Raw genomic sequence first — 14,319 nt, 5'->3', positions numbered from 1 at the left:
ATGTTTTCATCACAGATTTCATCCTGTATCACAAAAGCTTCCTTGAAGACTCAATTTACCCATAAAAACTCCTTTCTAAAATACACGTTCGTTTTCTTGATGTTTTGATTTGTAACTCTGCTAATGCTTTCCACTGAGCTGCTTATAACTACCTATGCTTGTGGAGGTAATACATACCCAAGAACAGCTTCTTGCTTTTTTGTAAATACATTTTAATTTCTAGAGGTCCCACTAGTTTATTTATGCTGAAACCACAGCCACAGTCCAGGGAGCTTTGTGACAAAATGGCTTAAACAGAGGGTGTTGAGCTCTAACTGAAAGAATGTCTATTAAACAGAAAAAAAACAACTTTTGGTAGTTATGTTCCAAGCCATAGTTTCTGAGGTTTTTGTGGAGCTCTTACCCTGCTGAAAAGAGCTTCTCAATAGAAAGGCTGGATTTTTGAATGGATCAGCAACCCCCAGGAGAGAAGCAGCAGATTGATACATTCATTTTCAGCTTGGAAGAACTGGATTATTTAAAACATAAAAGGTTCCTTGATATATGCAGTTGGCATCACTGTGAGTGATAATAACAAAGGCATCACTATTAAAATGCAAAATGTATTATTGCTACCTTAGGGGTTTATATCTTAGATCTCTCCCCCCATACCAATCCAGCAGGGATTTAATGATGTTCTGTCCACAAGTTTCCCCTCAAGAGCTGCAGGGAGGGCAGGATTTACTCCTCAAAGCAAGCTTCAGAAGCACAATGCAGAAAAGAGAAGAGAGAGATCAGGGAAGCGTTGAGCTGAGAATAGGAGGAGGATAAGAAAAGAGAAGATGGAATGAAAAAAGAGGAGAGAGTGAAAATACTGAAAAATAAGACCAAGTACGACCTATAGGATCTGCTTCTCTGAAGTTTATGTTTCTGTACCTTGCTATGAGGTGAGCTTCTTGCAATCACAGACCTAGCCTCATCTTGACCAAAGCATAAATTCTTTTTTGGCTCCTTATTTGCTATCCCTCTTGTACTCCAGGTGATGGAGTTTGATTTGTGTGAGGGAGGTGGTTGGGATGAATATGCATAGCCTTTAAAGACTTGCTAATAAGTTTAATGCACAAAAGCTTTACTAAATGGGAATACTTTTCTCATTCAAAACATAAATGAAATATTACAGATGCTCACAGATGTTTAGGTGTAGCCAGTTCCTTTCCTCAAGGAGGAAAGATTTTCATCCAACCCTTTGGGTGAATTGCTACTGAAATGCAGAGCCTCTTGGGAGCTCTGGCCTAATACTACTTAGAAAAAATCTGACACTTGTGGGGAGAGCCTTGCCGGAGCCCAAACACTGGTGTCTACAGCTATTTAAGGTGCTTTATGGTATCTTTCCCACCTCCAGCTGCCTCTCCAGAAGTGCACAGTCTCTCATGCATCTTGTGATGTATCTGCCAGCCCTGCTGCAGGTGTCTTGGATACTCTGGGATGTCAAAAATGGCACTTGGTGCCTATGTTTAGGACCTGAATCAGTCCCAATGTGGTATAGCTGTGAGACACTTACTCTCTCAGAAGAGTGAGAACAGTTCCCTTTGCAATTTATAGGGAACATTAAAATAGATTGACTGTTGACAAGTCAGGTTGGCTGGTTTACAGGAGACTACTATGTTCAACAGATGGGAAGGAGCTGCCAGATCTGGATTAAAAGCCAGATCCAAACAACCCTGCAGTTAAAAGTATTTGATTTTCTACAGGCTGAAGTGTGCAATTCAGATAAGAAAGCAGCAGGTCCCTGGATATAGCTTTACTTCTTAGTGCCAACAACTAAAAAGGTTACAGAGATGACTTGTTGCTCCATTTTTACTTTTAGTGCTTCTACATTCTTGGAAATATGCAATGTAGTTTGGTTTTGCATTCCCTATAACAACGTTGTACTATTTCTCTTGTTCCCCTTTTGTGTGATCAGGTGGTTCTTCCGGAAACCTCCTCTCTTTAATAAAAAGGTGAGTGCTTAACAGGATTCAAGAGCTAATTTGAGGTACTGGAGGAGTTCTGGGCACTGATGGAGTTCTACCTCTTTGGTAGAAACAAGCGAATCACTGTGAGGATTATATTATCCATGAGTGTTCTAAAAAGCACTGCTTCCCTTCAGTGTGCTCTGAAGTGCTGGCTCTTTCTTCTCTAGTATAAACATTAATAAACAGAAGAAAACTGGGTTTAAGTGTGGATATCATCATCTCCAGGACCTCGAACTTGGCTCTGTTAAGCCAGTGGAGCATTTCCAGGGATTTTAGGGGAGGGACTAAGCCTTTCCATAAATTTGTGTGTTGTGTCCCCTTAACTGCGTGTAGCAATGTGGATAGACATGGGCAGGCCCACTGTCACTTCCATATGGATGCAGCTGAGTAGCTACTGAGTAGTGAGAGGCTGCAACTCTCCTTTTCAGATGAATTTGGGTGGGTTGTGGGTCAGCTGGGTTTGATTTCATTTGCTTGACACTGATATAGTTTGTGTCCTAAAGGATTTATTTTTCTCTCGTCCTGAAAAAGAAGTAATGAATTCTTGCCCTCTAGCAGAGAGATTCAAACCACATCCTGATTTAAACTTGAGTTCAATTCTACACATAGATTTAGTTGTCAGCCAAACCTAGTCTTCCTCTCCCATCTATGATTAAAAAATTCCCATCTTGATTCATGTCTTTGCCCCAAAGTGAAACTATTTGATTTGGCTTCTGAATAACACAAAGGAAATGGAAAGCCAGCAGGAAAAACAGTGAAAAAGACAAGTCCATGAGCAGCAAAAGGGAGAAGGGAAAATAACTTCATTTAAGTCACTTTAGTAAAATATAAAACTAGAGTGAAAAAAAAAGCCTGCCAAAAAAAAAAAAAAAAAAAAAAAACAGAAAAAACCAAAACAAAATAAAAAAAACCCTCTCAAACACATAGGAGCAGTCATTTGGGTATTGGCCAGATCCAAGGAGAATACTTCCAAATGTGATCTCACAAAAGAATGGGGTGTGATTCAGACACTGAGAGTGTATTTCCCCATTAACATAGCTCCATATTTATCTTTTAGTTTGGCCAGAAACCAGCTGTTGGACAATCCAGCCATAGTTATCTACGCTACAATTGGGAATGATGTCTGCAATGGGTAAGGTGTAAACTAAATGAACACTTATAGTAGCATAAATTTGACTTCTTTAGAGTACTGCTGACTGCCTGGACATTTGCGTCTCACTGCTTTGTCTTTCTCCATTATGGCATTTTTCTTTGCTATTGGTCCTTCTTTCTTAATTTTCTGCTGAAAATACTTGTTTTTTCCTTACCTGTATTTGTCATAGGCACCTACCTGTCCTCATTTAGAGCTTGCATTTCTTTCTTTCTTTTATAAGCCAGTCATAAATGACTAATGGTATGTCTGAAGTAATTATTTCTAACTTAGCAGAGGAAATGAATAATAACAACAGGAGGGGGTTGGGGGGAAGTGTTTAAAAGCATGTATATCCATCTTACCCATTGTGCCACCTTCTCGCAGGAGGGAGAGCATGACTGGTTCATCATTTCTGAGGAATGACAACATAGTCCCCTACTGAGGTCCATTTTCACCTTGCCTCTGCTTCCTGCACTCTTTGCTGTGCTCTCCTGATGAGGTGTTTTGTCTTTCTGGCTTTATTCACATCATAAACTCTGCAGGAGAATGAACGGAAGCTTTCAAAACGAATAGTCCTGGTATTACCCATTAGCAGTGCTCACAGGGACACCAAGAGGTCACTAGCTCAATGCTTCCCTTCCTCCTGGAAGTGGGAAGGCAGAAAACACCTTGCAACCAGGCCAGTGCACAGCACATCCATACTGCAGTTTTGGTGTTGCAGGTCTGAGTGCTGTTGGTAGTGCAACATTATTTTCACCATGGTCAATCTTCATCATTTCTTATACATGGAAGAAATGGATCTTACTTACACAGAGACTTTCAAAACACTCACTTTAATAAATGCTGCACACTCAGCTAAGTTTCCTGCCAAAGGTTTTGAAAATTCTCACCTGTAGATTGTATAACAAAGTAGGAGCTATATGCAGGCTGTCAGATGTGCCCATGAAAATGGCCAAGGTTTGGTGTCCTAAAACTGCTTAACAGGCAGTTCATGGGTTGAAACTGTGTTTGCCAGGTGTTGTGTTCCAGATGAAGATGTCCAAAGCCAGGCGGGGCTTTCCTTGGCACTGCAGAAACTGGGAGCCCTCAGCTGTGGCAGAAGTGGGGCCACAGGGGCACCTTTTAGGTCCTTTCCCTCACCCTAGCCACATGCAGGCAGCACACAGAAATCACCTGCCACGAAACCTTTGCCTTCTGGGGCTCTCTCTGCACCCCTGCCCAGAACTGCCAAATCTGCCCTCAGCACCCTGCTCCTGTTAGGGAAAAGGTGTACAAATCCTCAAAAGCAATGCTACCGTGCTCTGACTGAAAGGGAAAAGCAGTCACAGGCTTCCTGGTACCTGCTGACAAGACTGTCCTGGGGGTCTGTTTGCTGGGAAACTTATGGAGAGATCATTGCATCCATTGCCAGGATGATAAAGCCCCTACTTCCCCCTCCACAAAAAATAAAAATTCCACCTTTGCTGAAGTCCATGGCTCCCGCCATGGAGACTTTCAAGGTGTCTTCTCACAGGCTTGGCCCAGGATCTGTTGTGCACATATTTCAATTCTGCTGTGTCACTGCCTTTGCTAAAAGCACCTCTTTTTCCTTTTTTTTATTCCTTATTCTGCAGGCTTTTGCTTAGCCTCTCTCTAACACTGCATTCTACTCATCTCAAGTAAAAAGAAATTTTCCAGAAATTTAAACCGTTGTGACCTTGCCTCACCCATTTGTATATTCCAAAACCTTCCAGAGCAGTATTTAATGCTTGCTTGAAACTCTGATGTCTTTTTATCCCAGCATTCACTATCTGGCAGAGACACTTTTGTCTGCTCAAACTCTCACTGCTATTTTCTGTCTGTTTTCTTCCAAAACATTCCCAGCATCAAAAGAGGCTATCAGGCTGTAGTGATCCCAGTGACTCCTGCAAGGAAAGATGCCACAGCTTCTGTAGCATCGTGCTGTTTCCATTGAGGGGGATGGACAGTGGAGAGAGATTTGTTTCAGTGTCCAGTTACTGTGTAGTTGCCCTGGCTCTGATTTACCTACAGAGGTTACAGAGGATGCAGAGCATCCGATGGGCTTGACTTTAAACTTAGGGCTTGGCAAATAAAAACCTCCTCAAGGACAGCTCTAAACTGCAGAAATACAGCCTTCCTGGCCTTATCCTGTATTTTGTCTTAAACGAGGGTGGTGTGCTGAGCACACTGGAGACACAGCTCTTCCTAAAGCACTGTTAAAATGCTGGTCTTTCATCCCATGCGAAGAGCGAGGCAATGAGTAATGTGGATGTTTGTAGAGGGAAAGGATAATGAAATTGGCAGTCTGTATTACACATTCCCTGTAGTCTCCACACCGTGGTGTCCAAACAGGGGGGTTAGAAAAATAAAGACAGATGGCAATGGTATCTCGCAGCCCACTGAGGTGTAAATATGGGATACAGAGACCTAGAACATAAAAAAAATAAACCAAACAAAAAAAAAAAGCAGACAAGAAAATAATGAGCACCAGAAGTCTCAAATGCTGTACAGTTTATGTAAATACCAGTCACATTTCAGGTATGGCACCATTTCTCTAGCCTCTCCTTCACACATCTGCACTTATAGCATCTGCAACAAACAGCAAGGTGGCAGCAGCAAAGCAGGGTGAGCAGCAAGCCACCGTGAAAGGACCTTGTACAAAGTGACACCAGTGCCAGCAAGAGCATAGTGTCCCTTCATTGTACAGCTATCAGCACCAAAGAGCTGCTGCACCCCTCCTGCCATAAAAATAACGTGTGTGCAGGCAGCTCCTCTAGCCCTCATGCCCTGGGCATACCAGCCCTGTGCAGCAAGCCCAGGGGAATGGGGTGAGGGTACCACTACAGACCCTGGGGCTCACCCAGGCACCTTGGAGTCCTTATGGCAGAGACAAAATTGAACATGCCTACAAGGTGCTTTCTTCTCATTCGGATTTAATTTCATAGCCTGGCACAGAAACAAAATGTGAAGACATATCTGCATTAATTCAACACTGTATGGCAAGAGAAAGTGGAATTATGAATGTCTTAATAATTTTGGCTTGTGCTGACATGTTTACTTGTGGTACAGGCCTTACATCAGACCAGTATTTTGAAATCAAGTGCTGCAACACCTGTAGGCGAAATGAAGTAATTTCAGAGCAAATCCACAGTCTTATCTCAAAAGTAGCTTGATTTGGTGGCTGTCACAAGGATAAACCTGAATCCTAAAGCTGTTTTTCAGTTCTCCCTGCTAGAAAGTCTCAAACACTTCAGCAACACATACTGCATTAAGATAAATTTCTGGGTCCAGGAAACTCACCCAATTATTATTTTGTGTGCAAAATGCTGCTCAGTGAAGAATCCCAAATCCTTCTAAGGGAATGTGGTTCTCCCACACAGGATTCAACATCCATTTACCCCCTCTGAATCTAAACATTTTGAACACCTCAAGACAGAGCAACAATGCTTTGGAAAGCTCCTGCTTCTGTGGTGTTCACTGACAAGGAATCTGACCCAATTCAGCTTGCTCAGCACTGCAAGCATCAAGTTTGCCCTTCTCTTACCCCTGGGAAGCCAAGAAAGAGATGAAAGGACTTTCTTAAGGAAAGGACCTGGATGGAGCCTTCTGGCCGCTAAGGTGATTGCTTTTCTACAAACTAAGAGCACAAGTAAGAGGACAAAATCTGGGAACCATTAAAACAATGAGGGTGGTTATTGTATTTGTGGAGTTCCCAGACAAAGGAAGGCATGATAAATCTGGTTCCATGTTCTCAGAAGGCTAATTTATTATTTTAAGATACTATATTATATTAAAGAATACTAAACTAAAGAATACAGAAAGGATACTTACAGAAGGCTAAAAAGGTAATAATGAAAACTCATTACTCTTTCCAGAGTCCGGACACAACTTGGCACTGATTGGCCAATGAGTCAAAATAGTTCACAGCAGAAACCAATGAAACAATCACCTGTTGGTAAACCATCTCCAAACACATTCCAAAGGAGCAAAACACAGGAGAAGCAAATGAGATAATATTGATTTCCTTTTTCTCTGAGGTTTCTCAGCTTCCCAGGAGAAAAATCCTGGGTGAGGGGATTTTTCAGAAAATGTGAATGTGACAGGTGGTCATCAGTGCAACCTTCTCCCTTGGAAGGACATCCCCTGTCTTTCTTGACCTTACTTTCTGAACACCTTGTTCAGCTGGGCCACACCACCAAGACAGAATGAAAACTGTCACAAGGCCCTGCTTCCCAAGGTGGCGGGATCCTCTCTTGATGGGATGGGACAGCCTTCTCAGGGCTGTGTTCCCCCCTTGCTGTCAGCCCCTGCTATGGACACGTGCACCATGAGAGCACAGCAATAGCTCTCGGGTGGGAGAGTGCGTGAATGCTTTTTCTGTAATAAAGTGGTTGCTATAATAACATAACTAGAGCAGTGTTCTCCAGGCAGCCTGGGGTGGTTCTGCTTGTTTTTTTTTCTTATATAAATTGAAATGTATTTCAACTTTAGGATTTAATTTCCCCTCACACTCCTGCAGCATTTACAGCTAAATACAAGAGAGGAAGGATAAGCCTGAGCTGGAGAATCTGAATTGAAGAGGTTCACGCCTGACAATGAGTCACAAAATGTGGGCATTCAGTCCATGTGGTACACAGACACAGCACCTGTACCCCAATGGATTATTTTAATCTTAGGTATCACCTCTCTCCAGGCTCACACCTTTGTCCAGACCTCTCTCCTGCCCTCCTGGAGAGCTGTAGTAAGAAGTGTATGACATGTAAGAGACAAAGCTACCTTAGATATTCCTAACTTGCATAATCAAAGAGCATGTTGACAGTAAGGTATGTACAGGAACCCATGGGGAAAGAAGTCCTATATTCACCCAGCTGTGATGAGGGATTGGTTTTGCATTACTTCTTTGCCCGCTTTCTCTCTTCTTCTACTTCTTCACTTATTGAACAATAACTGCTTTGATTTGGTTTTTTACGTCAACCCCCAAGTTTTCTTGCTTTTAATCTCTCTTCTTCCGCTGTCTCACTGGGGAGGAAGTGGAGGAAGGAAAGCAGGTGAGCAGCTGTGTGATGCTTAGCTGCCCACTGAGGTTAACCCACAACAGGAGTCCACTCTATAAAAAAGGGATTGATTTGTCTGTTTTTAGCAGAGAGATGGGGTTCACTGAGGGAGGGAGGTTTTTATATCACATCTGACTTTGGCAATGACAAGTGAGAGACACCACAGCATTTTTCTAATGTTTTATTCAGCTGACTTAATGTGGAAGAGCAGCAGACAGAGAAAATGACAGTTTCAGGTGCCCTTCTGGGGACACAGTATTCCTGACACAATGTCCTATTGGCATCCTCTCCTGCAGTGAACGTGACACACTGGCCCACATGACCACACCCAAAGAAATGCTCTCCAATGTGGTGCAAGCTCTGCGATACCTGGACTCCCGCCTTCCAAATGGCAGCCATGTGATTTTGACAGGCTTGGTGGATGGTCGCTTTCTCTGGGATAACCTGCACAACAGATACCATCCTCTAGGTAAATTTGTGGTGTTGGGGGGTTCCTCCTGATCATCTGCCCATTCATGTTAGCTTCTCTCCCTAAAAAAATCTATGAATCTATTGATGACTTCAAGCAAACCTGACAGAGTGGAGGAGATCTGAGAAATATGAGGCAGATATTGGCTGTGCTGCGGAAGTAGGAACAGCTCTTACCATTCCCAGCGCAGGACAGGTTAGACACCTATTCTGCCTGGTTCCCTCACAAGCCATACCCACCCAGCTCCAAACCAGGCTCAACACATGTTGTGGTGGTCTAAACAAGCTGTTCGACTGCAGTCTTGGCCCAAAACTGTGACCAGCCTGCCTGCACTTCTTCCTGGTTGTTGTTACAGGTGGACACGGGCATTTGGTTTACACTCACTGACTGGTGGGTGTTGTGGTAAAACTGTATGTGGACCAAGGCAAAAGAATAAGTCAGAGGGTTCCAAAAGACTTTTTTTATATTAAAGAAATAAATTTTCTGCCAGCACTGGGTGCCTGACACCTCCTACACTAGCTATATGTGTTGATTGAAACCTCATACTGCGTGCAGGCATGTTTTGGGACATTCCCTCAGAGTGTAAAGTGCTTTGGGGCATTTTTTTTCAGAGATTTGGAGGTTACCTTTAGGATCCTGTCATCTCAGAGTGTGAATGGCACAGTACCTCTCACCATTAACAGACCACTCACTCCTTGGCTTTCTAGACCAAAAGCATGAACTTACTTGTATTGGAGTAAAATAATCTTTTTTGCATCTGACAAGCAGGAAGTTGTTGTCATAATAGTTCTCACCAGCAAAGAGAGAGAGATGCTAAATCATATCATTAAAATGGTAGATTACAACTTCAGATGATTTTGGCAACCACTGGGTAACACAGCTTGCAGCTGTGTTGTGCTTTCCCCAAGATCCCCTAGTAATTACCAATGGGCTCACATCTTTCCCATTTCTATTCCTATATTTTTCTCTCATAACAACTATACTAGTACCAATTTTAAAAAAATTTAAGAAAAAAAAAAAAAAAAGAGAAAAATCTTACCCCTTTCAAGGCAGGGGAAACCTGTCATAATTAATTTTTAGTCACATAAAGCTATTTCTTCCCTTGAGTGCATGTTTATCACAGCGACAGTTCCTCTGACTAGGTATCTAATTATCACAGACAACACGTAGCCAAATCAGGAGTGATTAACTATAGGATCAGTTGGAAAATTTTCAGAGGGGCTGATTTGCCTTGGAGGGACCCAATTAATCCTAAGAAACACGTTTTGCAGTAAGGGATCCCTTCTGGCACATCCTCCAACAGGTTGTGAGCAGTTTTCCCCATTTGGCTGCCAGTCAGCTGTGACCAGACATCAGTCTGTTCTTCTGCCAAATTCCTGGTCCCCACAACAGCTCATCCCAGGGCCTGATGCTTCAAGCTACAGGAATCTGGAACATTCAAGTATCCAGAAGTGTTCCTAGATCTTTGAACTCCTCACCTTTTGCTTTCTGGGCAGCTGGAAGTGCTGCTGGGTGATGGGCAGCTGTGTGAAAGGCAGGAAACACATCTGTATCAGGGAGCCACTGCAAAGCAACCTGAGAAGCCCATTTCACTTGGGAGAGATTATACTTTGCAGTTCCTAAAAACAACAATAAGAAATGCCTATTTCAGTACTGCAAAAGTATCAAAGCCTGATGGGATGATCAGTGTACTAAAAACAATAATACAACTAATACAAAAAAATGTGGCCATTTAATTCTCATCTTAGTTGTAGTTACCAAAGAAGCAAAAAGATTGAGAAAACGGATCATTTTCTCAGCAAGCCAGGCTATTGCATAGCACAGTGAATTTTATGGAATGTTAGCTGGGTGCTTGACTTGATGCTTGAATTTCCTCACCCACACAAGCATATCCACTTCCCTCCATGACAGCAAAATTGTTTCTCCCTTTTAAGGCTAACCTCTACGAAATAAATGCAAAACTCAGAGTGTATACAGGCACCTTTCAGCTTTGCAAACCCTGCATTTCTTTTGCGGGTGAGACAGGTTAACGGGAAAATATCAGTCATGCACTTTGGAGGCTGGCACAGGCTGTGATGACTAACCCCACACGTGAGACAAACCACCTATGAAAGGCAGGAGAGGGATGCAGGAAAAGCAGGTGTGGGGCTCTGTACACTGTGGGGACACAGGCACCTTAGCAGGAAGGATGTCTTGATGCTGCCACCTCTATTGCACCCCAGCTCTGGTGGTAGGAGGGTTCCCTGGGGGTAGGGGGTGTGGTGAGGCTCTGGGGGTGCCTCTTCCCACCAGGGGCTGTAAGGCATGGGAATGCACAGATGTACAGAACGAAGTCGCATTTGGCCATGATGTTTGTCTCTCTGTGCTTTGCAGGACAACTGAACAAGGATGTCACATACAGTCAACTCTACTCTTTCCTCGACTGCCTCCAGGTAAGGTCTGCTGACGTACCTTAGGAGACCCCTTTCATCTTGATCTGCTGCTAAAGCCCCTCTCCTCATGCCTGCCCAGGTGAGCCCCTGCAGCGGCTGGCTGACCCCCAACGAGACCCTGAGGAACCTGACCTCGGAGGTAAGTCTCAATGGGGCTGCAATGGGATCACCCCTGTGCTCAGACACTCTGCCCTGTGTCTGAGGAGAGAAACCCAATTGCCTCAAAGGCAGGATGTCCGCAGGTTTTTTTCTTCCAAAGGTGAGGAGAAGTTGTGGAAACATCCACACTTATACTTTCAAATGCCTCTCAGGCCCTGGGAGGCAGCATGCTCAAGTTAAGGGATTTGTAAAGGTATTGCTGTTACAACCTCTCAGCTACCCAAATTTATGCTCAGGGGATGTGATCTCTCTGAGACAGAACTGTTCAGGTTCATGTTCTCTAAGAAGAAAATGTGCCTGATAAGAAAGGAAAGGCTTTTGAATCAAGTGAGCTGTTGGTATGACAAGCCAGCTGCATAGATTTTTCTGGCTGTAGGATCAGGTCCTGAGAGCAAGAGCCTTACCCTGTTTTCATTTGGGATTTGTGCTAATCTTCCTCAGACACATTTCTGTGGACTTAGTCACCAGATGGTGTGACCAGGGAACATCCAGCTAAGTGCAGGAATGGGAATGGACAGAACAGAGATGTCTTAAAACTCACCCTAAAAATCTGGCTGCAGAAGTGAATGATATGTAAAAACAGCCACTTATTTTCTTATGGTACAAGCTGATTTTTAATCCCAGCAATCCCCTGCAGCCATGATAAAGGAGTCAAGTAACCAAATATTATCAAATGTGTCATTTCTATGTATGGTTGTATTAATGTTTGCATTCACTAAACAACAAAATATGACCTTAATTTCACCAAAACTTACATATGTATTTCATTTTATGCCCCATCCCTCTTGACTTCAGAGGAGGCCATTATGCACATTCCTAAACCTTTGCAGGATTGCAGTTTATAATTCATACCAACAATACAGAACATAGAGTACATGTAACTTCTGTCCATGAACAATGCATATGTCTGCAGGGTATGAATTAATCATTCTGAGCCCCTGTCTGAAACTAATTGTCTATGTTATTATCCAAACTGCACAATTTAAATATTTAGGAGATCCTGATCTCTGTTATGGCTGCAGAAATTACACTGGATGTATCAGGCAGACGCTCCATGGTGGTAATTTACTCTTCTGAAAGTGAAGGTGGAATTTGGTCTGCATAGATAAGCATTATCATCCCCAACTTAGTAGTGGCAAGGATAATAGGAAAAGAGGACATTTCTCTTGTAGAAAAGTTTTGCATTTCTTTAAAAAGGAGCTCCAAAAGTGAGATACTTAGAATATTTATATAAGTGTAGGGGCACTACTAAAAGAGGTCTCCAGAGAAATAAGCATATGCTGTAAAAAACTTACGAAATCAGCTGAGGCCTCAGTGCAGTCTGAGGATGAACTCAGTAGTCCAAAGGCTGGTAGTGCTCATGCAAGTCCATGTTCTGATGAAGAGCTTCGTTTCACCTCTGGTCTCCCAGAAAAAAGGGCAACATTAGCTTTCAAATTCCTGCCTGAACATCAGTGACAAAAGCTGACTCCATGCAAAGCAATATGAATAGCAATGAACAGTCATTAAATCATTTGATTTTTGCAGAGAGCATTACAACTTTCCAATGTCCTGAAAGAAATAGCAAGATCTGAGAAATTTTCCAACTTTGATATTTTCTACATGGATTTCCCACTGAGACAAAGTAAGTTGTTTTTTACCCTGACTTTCTCACAAAGTATTTACTCCAGTCCTGGCCGGTTGACACACTCCTCATATTTTCGCTCTGTACCATGAGAAGGGAAGTACAGTCAGTGAGCCTAGGTGACCCTGCTGTCAGGGCTGTGGCCAAGGAGGTATCCCTAATGCCAGGCACTTTTCCTGAGACAAAATCCCACCACTACCTTGTGACCTACAGCCTCCTGCTGGTCCCAGCTGCCAGCACCCACGACCCCAGTGATGTGCAGCACACTGGCCACTTCCTCGTGGGTACCAAAGTGACAAGGACAACAGATGACCATATTGGTCCATAAGATTGGGTTTTATTTCTGAACATTGCTCTTACAGCAGGTCATCTAGGCTGGAGGTGTATACCTGCAGTGGTCAAAGTGGTCTTCATGAGATGTAGTTTACTTCATCACTGACTGGGCTTCATGCTGCCTCCTCTGGGCTGAGCAGTGCCTTGGGAATGGGACCTTTCATCAGCCTCAATAACACAGCCACCCTCTCACTGTTCCCAAAAGTAGAAGCACCTGTCCCAGGAATAACTCGCATCTTTCTCTATGTTTCTTTAAACACCTACATACTACTGTAACTTGACTTGAAGAGCTTACAAAACATGTCCTTCTGTGATCTTTAGTGACATTAGGTAAGCGCATTACCTAAATCACTTTCTTCTGAAACTGACATTTAAAAATAAATTAAAACACCCAGGAAATTTTTGTCATTACGCATGAGCAGACAGTGTCCCTGTGGGGCTGGGGACCAACACCTGTCCCTGAATCCCTGAATCAGCTCTGCTTGCCTTGCAAGATGCACAGGGCCCAGCTTGAGGCAACACCCAGCATCATCACAGATTCATCAGAAGGAGAAATGCATTCCTTCTTTCTAAAAGTGAGGATCAGCATGAGATGAGTGAATAAGTTGGGCAACAAATTACAAGTAGTTAGACAGTGAAGGGGAAGTAGGAAAACAGCTTTTTATTTCTATATCCAGCCTGAATCTCCCATGTTACAACTTGTCTCTCCCTCTCCCAGTGTGCACTGCTGTGAAGAGACTGGCCCGGTCCACATTGTCTTCCCACAGGCTCTTGCCTGGAATGGACCATCCCTGTTCCTCAGCCTCTGTTCATGGGGCAGGAGCTCCAGCCCTCACCACACTGGGGCCTCTCCCAGATGGCCTGAATGTTTACATTCAAAAAAGAGTATATAATAATTAGGGAAAAAAGCTTGATCTGCATTTCCCTTTTTTAATGTTCACGTAGAGAGGTAGTTCCATGTAGTCCTTATTGAAAAATTTTGTCTGGGGACTATATTTTAAGTCCCAGCATGCAGACATGTAAATCCAAAGCCACAAAGGGACAGAAGCACCCTGTCAATGCTTTAAAGTACGCTTCTCTAATGCTTCTCCCCATTAGTGTTTAGCTGTCCTTGAAAGCATG

At 43.2% G+C, this 14,319-nt stretch overlaps 1 protein-coding gene across 1 annotated transcript in view; it reads left to right on the top strand.

Annotated features, from left to right (window-relative positions):
* Positions 1-14,319, top strand: part of AOAH (acyloxyacyl hydrolase) — a 77,544-nt gene that overhangs the window by 49,980 nt on the left and 13,245 nt on the right. Inside the window, exons 15-20 of the mRNA XM_064418246.1 lie at positions 1,943-1,979; positions 3,052-3,126; positions 8,477-8,649; positions 11,023-11,081; positions 11,161-11,220; positions 12,768-12,864. Of these exons, the coding sequence (XP_064274316.1) occupies positions 1,943-1,979; positions 3,052-3,126; positions 8,477-8,649; positions 11,023-11,081; positions 11,161-11,220; positions 12,768-12,864 (501 nt within the window). The remainder of the gene's footprint in view (positions 1-1,942; positions 1,980-3,051; positions 3,127-8,476; positions 8,650-11,022; positions 11,082-11,160; positions 11,221-12,767; positions 12,865-14,319) is intronic.

Source organism: Passer domesticus, chromosome 1 (assembly GCF_036417665.1).
Source record: "Passer domesticus isolate bPasDom1 chromosome 1, bPasDom1.hap1, whole genome shotgun sequence".
NCBI lineage: Eukaryota > Metazoa > Chordata > Aves > Passeriformes > Passeridae > Passer > Passer domesticus.
The sequence above is the reverse complement of the archived record's forward strand: the minus strand, read 5'-3'. Positions and strand labels throughout refer to the sequence as shown.